A 9,989-nucleotide genomic window follows, 5' to 3' on the forward strand; every position below is an offset into this window, starting at 1 on the left:
TCAGCGGTCCTTGCCGGGCACGGGCAAGCTCGGCGCCGCGCCGCCCCCAGACACGTAAGCAGCGACCGTGCCGCCGAGCCGCCCGAGCGTCGACCCAAAGTAACCACCACCGCCGCTGCCGCCGCTGCCGCCGCTGCCGCCACTGCCGCCGCCGCCGACACTGCTGCCGCTCCCGGCGTACGCGCGCGCGAGCCCGCCCGAGCCGCCTGTGCTGGCGCTGATGCGCCGCTGCTTCAGGCTGGCGTAGGCGACGCCGCCGCCCGAGGTGGAGTGGCGGGTGGCCTCCCCGTCGGGCAGCTGCAAGAACGCCGCCTCTGGCTCGGCCGCGGCGGCTTGGGGCGCTCTGAGAGGGAGTGGATCGGCCGGCGAGCAGCGGGCGTGCGATGAAACCCGGCGCTTGGCTGAGGATCGGGCGTGGCAGGTGACGCGGGTGCAGCTGGCAAAAGGGGGCGCCGCAGCGACAGGCCCTGCCTGCAGCCACACTAAAGCTAGCAGTTCTCGTGCTTGCCCCCCCCCCCGCCTTCCACGTGAACCTCGCTCGTGATGCATCGGGTGCTCTTCCCCGCCCCTGCGTAGCCCGCTCCGCCCCGCCCAGCGCCACCCCTTCGCACCTGGCGGCCATCACGGCGGGCGCACTGCTTAGTTGGTTTCCGCCCGTCGCCTCGCTGGCTGCTACGCTGGCGCCCGCAGCCGCCGCGGCGGCCCCGGTCAGCAGTGGTGGGGGCAGCACGATGCCCAGCTTCTGCAGATCGATCTGTGGGGTGGACACGGGCAGGGTTGGGTGGGATGGGGTGCGAGTTGGGCTGGCGCACGAGGTTATGATGATGAGTGACTCTGAAGATCCCGTTTGACGTTGTGTGCTGAGGAGGGAAGTATCCGTGGCTCAGCCGCCCAGGATTGACCATGTTGGGCTCGCCAGAGGTCCCCCTTCCTTTGGAGCGCCTCGGCCAGCGGCGAGGAGATGGCCGGGCAGGGCTCACCGCGCCGCCGCCGCTGTTGGTGCCGCCCAGCCAAGTCCACAGCCTCGGCTGCCCGCCCGCCTCATCAACTCCCGCGCTGTCGCCGCCGCCCAGATCGCCCTCCGCGCGATCGACGAGGTAGTCCAGCTGCGCGCTCTTGTCCTTGTCCTTCCCGAGGTTGCGCCGCAGCCCCTCGGAAACCGCGAACACGGCGAGCGCCACCACGAACGCGCAGCCGGCGGCAATCCCGCCGATCGCCCCCGGCCCCAGCTCTGCGCCGCCCTTGCCGCGGGCCCGCCCCACGCCGGTGGCCGTTGCCCCGACGCCAAATGGTGCGGCGGACGCGGCGGCGGCGCCGTCGGCGGCGGAGAGGGCGATTTTGGAGGCGGCCGACTGGATGGCCAGGAGCGGCCCCCAGGACGGCAGGGCTGCGGGGGTCGGTGCGCGTTGCGCGCAGAACGCACGTTCAGGGAGTACCAGGATTCACACGCCAGCAGGCGCCATCAGCTGGGCCGGAGACACAGCGTTACGAGGCAACTGCCAGCAGGAAGCGCGCGCTCCCAGTGCGCGGCCGGGGTCGCCCTCTTGTCCCCCGCCCCCTGCCTCACGCACCCGACGTCTTGTAGAGTGCCGCTGCGCCGTCCTGCAGGCGCTGCGCCGCGGAGGCCACCAGGGCCTCAGGGGCGTCGCTGGTGAAGACCACCTCGGCGCTGGCCACGGTGCCGCCGGCGGTGCCATTGAGGATCTCGTCGACGCCTGCGGACGGGGGTTCGAGTCCAGGCATGCGCGCGCGTATTTCACGATGAGGATGGCGCTGGTTTGCGACCGCGGCCGTGGCCGCTAGCCGGGCGTCGGGAGACGGCTGGCGCAACCGCCGCACGGCCCGCAGGCTCCGTGTCTCTGTGTGGGCCGGGCAGGTGCACGCGTGCTGGGAGCGCTGCAGTGCGAGGGTTTCCGGATTCAAAGCAGCTCCACACAGCATGATCCCGCCAGCGCCGGCTCAGCCATGCCCAAAACCCACCCAACAGTATCTTTCCGCCCCCCTTTGATACTAAACATGGCTTCGGCTCTGCCATGGTCTCCCCCACCAAACCCGCACCCGCACCCAAACGCACATGCACACACACACACACACACACACACACACACACACACACACACACTCACGCACAATCAGAAACACCCACCTGCGGAATGGACGTACCGCCCGCCGCCCGCGGCTGCCTTGAGCCACCCCACCATGTCGCTCTTGAAGCGCGCCTGCGCCCCTGGGCTGTCCGCCAGCAGGTCATACGGGTAGTCCACCCTCAGCCGCGCGTACACGATCGCCCCCGGCCGGACTGCCTGCAGTCCAGGCAGGTTGGCGCTCAATGCTGGCAGCGCGCCGCCCGCCAGGCCGCCGCCGCCGGTCCTCGCGCCTAGCGCCGCGCCAGCACCTGCTGCTGCGGCGGCCGCCTCAGCCGGGGTCATGGTTGCGATGCGCGCGGGGTCGACGCACTGCCAATAGAACCCGTCCTGCCGCCTGCACTCCAGCGCCTGGGCGCAACACGCTTCCGGCCACCGCGCGTCCGCGCAGCCCCACTCTGTGCAGTTGCTCTTCCCGCCGCACTGCCCCCACTCGCCGACGCGCCACGGGCCACAGGCGGCCGCCGCCCGCCTCTGCTTGAAGGCGGGCGCCTGCGTGCTGCAGTAGTCAAACGCCCAGAGGTTGACCCGGTCAACGCCCACGTAGCCGGCAAATTTGTCACATTTCTCCGGGTCTACGGCGCACCAGTCGCCGACAGGGTCGCCGTCAGGGTTGGCTGCAGTGCGGCGTGGATGGGGGTCAGGGCAGGGATGGAGGGCCAGCACAGGAATCAGAAGCATTTGGTGAAAGGAGGTGGATCGAGCAGCGGGCATCTCAAAGCACAGCACGGGCGGTCATGTGCTCGCGACAGCGCAAGGGGGCCGCTGGCGGCGTGCGTTGCCGCGGTGGCAGGTGCAAGCAGCACTCCCCCCTCTCACCGCAGCCTTTGATTGTGAGGTTCTTGGGGCCGCTGGCGGCGGAGCCATGGGGGTAGAGGTACCACCAGCCCCCCTGAATGCACGTGCAGTTGTTGAAGGTTGTGGTGCTGCTGCCGCCGCCGCCGCTGTCGCCGCTCGCGGGCTCAGTGGCACCCCCCTCTGCCCCCTCCGCCGCCGCCGCATCCCCGGGCTCAGCGGCGGCGGGCGCAGGCGCAGGCGCGGGCGCGGGTGCAGGCGTAGGTGTCGGCGGCGCGGGCCCGCAGGTGTCAAAGGCGCCGACGGTCGAGTTCGGCGGGCAGGTCGCGAAGTCGACCCGGCACTTGCGCACTGCAGAGCGAGCAGTGGAGGAGGAAAGGGGCTGCGTGGGGGAAAGAGGCTGTGTTGAGGCACATCCAGTGAGTCAGCCGCATGGATGCCGCCGCAGCGATGCTAACGGCAGCGGACGCTCGCACCCTTCCGTCCGCGCGCGCTCCCCCGCCCGCACCTGTCTCGCTGTCGGGGTGCGCGCAGCGGTTGTGGTACGCGGCTTTGCCCGATCCCTCGGCCCGCCATTCCGGGGAGCACAGGCAGCCGCTGTTGGTCGCCTCTGCGAGCCACGAAGGCGGAGGGAGTGCACCGCACAGAGCGGCGAGGGTCAAAGTCAATGCGGCTTCTGCATTGCTCTGAGCCCTTGCTCTGCTTCCCTTGCTGGTTCCGGTCATCACGCCTTCGCATCCGCGCTTTGCAATGCTGGCGTCGGCTTCCCAGTGAGTCACCGGCGAAAGTCACTCTCCCAGTCACCCGAGCCCCTCACCCCTCACGTCACCGCAGTAGTCATAGTACGTGATGCTGCCGTTGTGACCAGCCTTGATGGAATAGTATCCCAGGCACTCCCGGGGGTCCACCGCACACCACGGGCCCTGCGCAAACAAAGCGGGAGCGGTGCCGGCCGCGCCCCGGAGGCGTGTGCATGGGATGCTTCGGGCGTGTGCAGGAAGCTGCGGTGCCGGCCCGGCCGCATGCACTGCTTACGGGAGCGGTACTGCTCAAGCCGTTACGCGTCAGATGAAGCGAGCGCGACAGCTTCTCAGCACGGTGGCCTTGGCCTCACCAAGGGGTCATCATTTGGGTTTGCGCAGCCGCGCATGCTGTGCAGCTCGCCCTTGCCATCCCGCCACTCCTCCAGGCACGCACAGCCGGCCTGCGTCGTGCCGCGAGGCCCCGCGGCCCCCGCCGCCATTGCCAGTGGTACTATCGCTGCTACGGAGGCAAGAATGAGCGCGGTGGTCGCCATCGCGTTCGGCGGCCCCTGCATGTGGGCGCACAGCGCAGCGGTTGTGGATTTGTTGACTGCCCGCGAGCGGCGCTGCACTGGCTGGATGCTGCGATCACTGCATTATTACGTCTATGATAAGCCTCTATGCGTTATTGACAGTCCACGTTCAGCTCGCATTCACGCACCGGTATTACAATCGATCGCCGCGTTGCAAGCTGCATGTGTAAGTGCGTGCCACTCTTGATGACGCTTTTTTTGTTTAGGTGTTGCACGGGCTGCTGACTGCCCACGCAAACCGCTCGGGATCTGGAACGGTCACCATTGCGCGCTGGTCGCTGTGTAGACGCCGAAGTGTACTTTCCAGCTAGGGGATAGGTTTGTGTCTATTATATGGAGATGCGCAGTGTGCTCATTATGCTTGCCCGTTGGTGGCCAGCACAGTCCAGCCGTCTGTGCCAACACTGCAACCTCAATGAAATCCGAGTGGGCGCATGAGCACGCTCAAGACGTGCAGTGCGGCAGTGCACACCTGTTATCAGGCCAACACCCCAACCCTGCTTGCCTTCGTGCTCCTGTGCACGACTTGGGAAAACCTCCAAACTCTGCGGCCCCCCCTGCTAGAAACACGAAAAGGTGCGCAATTACAGTGCTTCGTAGTATGGTGGGAAGGAGGCCTGCCCCGAACGTCCCATATGTGCCGCAGCACGCAGTACATGATACATTTTTTGTGTTGCTTGTGAACACGCCGCCAAGCACAGGCCTCGGAAGCCGACCAAGCGGCGGCCACCGAACAGGTGCAGCCCGCCGCTCGCCTAAACTCGTGCCCGGCGCAAGCGCGTGGGCACCTTCAGCCGCGCCCACGCAGCCCCGCCCGCTCGCGCCCGACCCGCCGGCAAACCGTTTTGCCGGCGGCGCACAATTGGGCGGTCATGGGGTGCGGGCGGGGCTCGCGGACTCGCGCAGCGTCATGCGTGGCGGCAGCGGGGGCGCGCCCGCCCGTGGCCGCGCTTGCTCGTTTCTGGTTGTGAGCGCACGCGGGGCTTTCTGCGCCGCACGTCGTGCGGAATGCTGAAGCAAACCCAAACACCGGGATGCAGCCGCCCTTCTGAAGTACCAAATCAATCATGCGTGGACTATGCAGCAGGAGTCGGTGGGGTCCCCCCTCAACAACGGAGGGGCTAGGGAAGACCGCCACGGCACACGCTCCATGAGCCGGGGGCCGCGTGTGCTTGTGCGGGCACAAGCACGCGCGAGCGCCCGCGGCGCCGCCGACGACGGGAGGGCACGCGGTGGGGTGGTCGATGACGCGCCCGCGTTTGACCAGGAACAACAAGTTGAGTGGAGGTGCTGGACGTGCGTGTGAGCGGCGCCGCGCCGCGCCGCGGGGCGCTTGGCTTGCGCAGCGCAGCAGGCGGCCCCGCACTCGCAGGGGCCCACGGCGCCGCACTGGCGGCGCCGCCCCGGCCCACGCCGCCAGACGCGCATGCGCCTGGGCGAGGAGCAGGCGGCGAGCGCCCCAAGGGGGGAAGGGGGCGGCGCTCTCCAGCCGCCTTGGTTGAAATGTCTCTGTAGCAAGACTGGTGTTGCTTGCGCGTAATTGAAATCGAAAAGGCCACCCGGTTGACTGTGCCCAGAGGGCGGGCTCCCAAGAGCTCACTTCCTGCGCCTTGCTACCGGACTCCAGGAAATGCGAGTGTGTGCAGTGCGGGCTTGCAAGCCGGCCACCCCGTGAGAAGGGCGGCGTGGCAGCGGGATCAAACGTGCGTTTCGCCCGCGGGCGCCCCCACCAGCCGCCGCGCGCGGCCGCGGCTACAACAGGCGCCGCGGCCGGCGTCAGGCCCCGTGGTGCTGCGCCAACGGTGCAGCAGGCGCCACACCTGGTCCGAAACAAGGCAAATCGATCGGTGCACTTGACTGCCTGCGCAACAGCCCCTGCCCTGACCCCCACGCTTGCAGGGCCGCGCCGCCGCCGTCGCGCCCTGTGCATGCCCGAACCCCCCCCCCCCCCCAAAAAACAAAACCCTTGCCAGTGTGCCGCAGTGTGGACCCCCAACCCCAATCTTCCCGAGCCCTTGGCATGCGTGAGGGACAGCCCCAGGAGGGATGCGCCTCATACATCACCGTGCGACGCGCCACCCGCGCCCGACGCACACAAAGTAGCAACGCAAATAGCGGCCAGCGGCCGCAGCCCCACATAGTTTGCTGCACACCATGCGAAAGCGGCGCCCCGTCCTCTCCGCGGCCCACCGTCCCGCCCCTCCCCATCAGCAGCGCCTGCCGGCCGGCAGCCGCCTGAGGTCGCGCCGCGCTGCGCCACCCGGCCCGCGTGACGTCACGTGACGTCAGCGGCCCATCTTGGCCACGTGCATGAGCAGGAACTGCAGCAGCAGGGCCAGAGGGTACATGAGCACCGCAGCCAGGCCCCAGGCCGCCGGCCAGCTGCGGCGGCGCGTCGCAAACGCGCCAAGCAGCAGGGTGGGGACCAGAATGACGATGACCTGGATGTTTGGCAGGGCCAGGGGAGGGGGTCGAGGCGTGGGGTCACGAGGTGTGGGGTTGAGCGGTGGGGTCAAACATTGGGGCCGAGGATGGTGAGATTGCAGGCGCGTGCCCGCGCGTGCGTGCATGTGCGTGTTTTGGGCAGGGCCCGCTCAAGGGGCGGGGTGCCAAGGGGTGAGGTGGCAAAAGCCGATCATGAGGGGCAGTAGACGTGTGGTGGTGCCGCGCGTGCCTGCAACGGTGACTGCACCTGTCCTGCTCGGTACAGAGGTACAGCGCCGGCGTTATGTCACGGTTTTATGCAGTGAGCAGCGCAGCAGCACACCTCCAGCCACCCGCACGACGCGCGACGCCAGCATGCCAAGTGAAATAGGCAGCGCACACGCATTTGCACACACACACACACACACACACACACATGTTATCTCTCTCGCTCTCACACCCTGATACGCACTATCTCGTCCGCACCCGCTGACCTCAAACACAATACACAACCCCCCCCCCCACACACATGCAACCACCCACCTCGGAGGTGAAGGTCCAAGGCAGACGCTTGGAGTAGACGATCGCGAGGAAGCAGCCCAGGCAGAGCGTAGAGTTGAGCACGACGGCGCCGTACACCTGCGGCCCCAGGCAGGGTGCGAGGGAGGGTGCGAGGGCGGCGTGTTGGGCGATTGAGGAGGGTGCGCAGGAGGGTTGGAGGTGTGCTCGTCAGAGCACACCTTGCTTGCTTGTGTCAGGAGCGTGGCGACGGCCGCAGGAAGGGCTGCGACATTCGGGCGCCAGGGGCTGGCGCTCCCTGACCACTTGCGAGCGGATCACGAGGCAACAAAAACAGCGAGCCTCGCCTGCCTCTCAACACCCCATGCACACAAGCGGGTCAGGTTCGCTGCGTACGTACACCGGGCAGCAGGGCGGCGCCTTCTCTGCCCGCACCTGGTTGAAGGTCACGGAGATGCGCTGGGTGGTCCTGCCGGCGGCGAACGCCAGGGAAGACACCAGCTCTGCAGTCGGCAGGGGGGGCCGGGGCGCGCGGGAGAGGCGAGGGGTCATAGGGCCGAGGTTGCCGAGATGCTCACTCAAAAAGCGGGAGCGGTTAGTGCGCAGCCAGCCGCCCTGCGACCCGGGCAGGCCAATCAGGGCGCCGGCAGTACTCGGCGCCACCACGCCCGCCATAGTTGGCCTACGTTGCCGGTGCCTCCTGGGTGCATGCGTTCGTGCGCGTACGTGCGCGTGTGTGCATGCGTGCCTCACCGCTGGCGTTGGAGGCCATGGGCATGAAGATGAAGGCGAGGAAGAAGGGGTGGACGCCTGAGGCGCGGGATATGTCAGTGACAGTGCCCACCAGGGGGTCTGGGGGGAGGGAGAGGCAGGGGCAATGAAGAGGGATGTCAGGGCGAGGGTAGAGCAAAGCCAGAAACGCTCACAAGGCCAATGATGTGTGTGTGTATGTGAGTGTTCGTATACAGTATCTATTTGTCAATGTGTGGGCATGTGCGTGCGTGCGTGTGTGTGTGAGTGTGTGTGTGTGTTGTGTGTTGTGTGTGTTGTGTGTGTTGTGTGTGTGTGTGTGTTTGTCGCTCTCTGTGTGCGTGTGTGTGTGTGTGTGTGGTGTGTGTTGTGTGAGTGTGTGTTGTGTGTTGTGTGTTGTGTGTGTGTGTGTTTGTCGCTCTCTGTGTGTGCGTGTGTGTGTGCGCGTGTGTGTGCATGTGCACGTGTAAGTGTGTGTGTTTGTCTCTCTGTGTGTGTGTTTGTCTCTGTGTGTGTGTGTGTGTGTGTGTGTGTGTGTGTGCGCGCGCGCGCGAGCGACTGGGGTGGAGAGCGGAACACGGGCTTCAGCACCTCTCAGACGTGCACAGGCCGGCGTCCCTGCGCAGCAACTGTGCGCTCGGCCCGCCGCCGGCTGCTGGCTGAGCCACTCGTGGTCAGACAACGACCCCCCCCCCCCCGCCTTGCCGCTGGGGCGCTGCGCACGCACGCCGCACACCCAGGGGCGGCCGCCGCGCCACCCCTGCCCTAGCCGCGCCACCCCGCCCACCTGAGAACACCGCGCACAGCGCCGTCCCCGCCGCCAGCAGGCCCGCCGCCCTGATGCCGACCTGCCACGGCTCCAGCGGCGCCTCGTCAGCGTCGTCCTTGCTGGCGCCGCTCGCGCTGCCCTGGGAAGAGGAGCAGCCCGCGGCCGACTCCACGTCCGTCTCTGAGTCGTCGGTGTAGGGCTCCCCGCCATCGCTGCCAGAGCCGGAGCTGCTGCACGGCAGACGGCGCAACCGACGGAATAGGAGGGTCGGGGCGTTGTGAGTGAGGACGAAAAGGTGGTTGCCCGCGTCAACAGGCGAGCAGCCGAGAAGAGGGAGGTGGACTCGTCTCGATGCAACGCAGGCGGGCCTCGTGCAGCGCGGGCGAGCGGGGCCGGGATTGCAGAGGTGAGCAGGTGCGTGTGGGGCTGGCGTGCAGGACAAAATCGGGGCGAGGAGGGGTCCAGTCACAGCCCATGGCTGCAGGGCGACCAAGGGGGGGGGAGGGTCTGGGCTCACATCTCAAGGAGGGGCATGCTGAGGTCGTCGACGTGGACGAGCAGCTGCTGGGTAGCTGCCGCGGGGTCCTTGGCGGCGGCCTTTAGGAACTTGGGCTCGTTCCTCAGGGCGGAGCGGCGCAACTTGTAGGCGACCCAGCGGGACACGCCTGTGGAGGTTGTATGTGTGTTTCATGTGAGGGTGTGTGTGTGAGTGTGTATGTGTGCATGTGTGTGCACGTGTGAGTGCAAATGTCTGTGTGCCCGAGTGCATGTGAGCGCAAACAGCTGTACCCCATCACCACGATCTAGACACCCCGTAAAAGCTCCCAACACACGCACGCACGCACGCACGCACACACACGCGCGTACACACGTGCGCACACAGAAAAAATGTCCACCCACCCTCGTGGAACATCTCCTCGGTGATGTGCCCCACCCCCTGCCGGTCAAACTCCCGCATCCACAGCGCCACGTGGTCGTCCAGCGCCTTCCCGCCCAGCGTCACAGACACGCCGCTGCCGCCGTTGATCCCGCCGGTGGGCGCGCCGCCGCCGCTCCAGGCGGGCTTGGCGATTTCGAGGCCTATCAGCATGGAGCGGATGTCCTCAGAGTCAAGGCAGCCATTCCTGGGGGTGCGGAAGCCGGGGAGGCGGTCGGGGCGGGTCGACGGGCCAGCTTGGGGAGGGATCAAGCAATTCGGGGCGTCGAGGGAGGGGCGGCGGGTGCGACGGCTGCGATGTGAGCAGCACCACAC

General features: G+C 67.5%; 2 protein-coding genes across 2 annotated transcripts; both read right to left on the reverse strand.

Moving 5' to 3' along the window:
• MNEG_7929 (hypothetical protein) lies at window positions 1–4,182 on the reverse strand (the record flags this gene model as incomplete). The annotated part of the gene is made up of 9 exons (XM_014043598.1): window positions 1–343; window positions 612–754; window positions 981–1,387; window positions 1,572–1,715; window positions 2,147–2,761; window positions 2,964–3,290; window positions 3,448–3,549; window positions 3,757–3,862; window positions 4,054–4,182. 9 exons carry the CDS (start codon window positions 4,180–4,182, stop codon window positions 1–3), a joined length of 2,316 nt encoding a protein of 771 aa, XP_013899052.1.
• Window positions 4,183–6,560: 2,378 nt separating this feature from the next.
• On the reverse strand, window positions 6,561–9,827 carry MNEG_7930 (hypothetical protein; the record flags this gene model as incomplete). Its single annotated transcript, XM_014043599.1, has 7 exons — window positions 6,561–6,716; window positions 7,243–7,338; window positions 7,654–7,721; window positions 7,972–8,070; window positions 8,756–8,967; window positions 9,255–9,402; window positions 9,638–9,827. The coding sequence occupies 7 exons, from the start codon at window positions 9,825–9,827 to the stop codon at window positions 6,561–6,563; spliced, it is 969 nt and encodes a 322-aa protein (XP_013899053.1).
• Window positions 9,828–9,989: the final 162 nt, after the last annotated feature.

The sequence above is a fragment of the Monoraphidium neglectum genome (genome assembly GCF_000611645.1).
Source record: "Monoraphidium neglectum strain SAG 48.87 unplaced genomic scaffold scaffold01453, whole genome shotgun sequence".
NCBI classification, from domain to species: Eukaryota; Viridiplantae; Chlorophyta; class Chlorophyceae; order Sphaeropleales; family Selenastraceae; genus Monoraphidium; species Monoraphidium neglectum.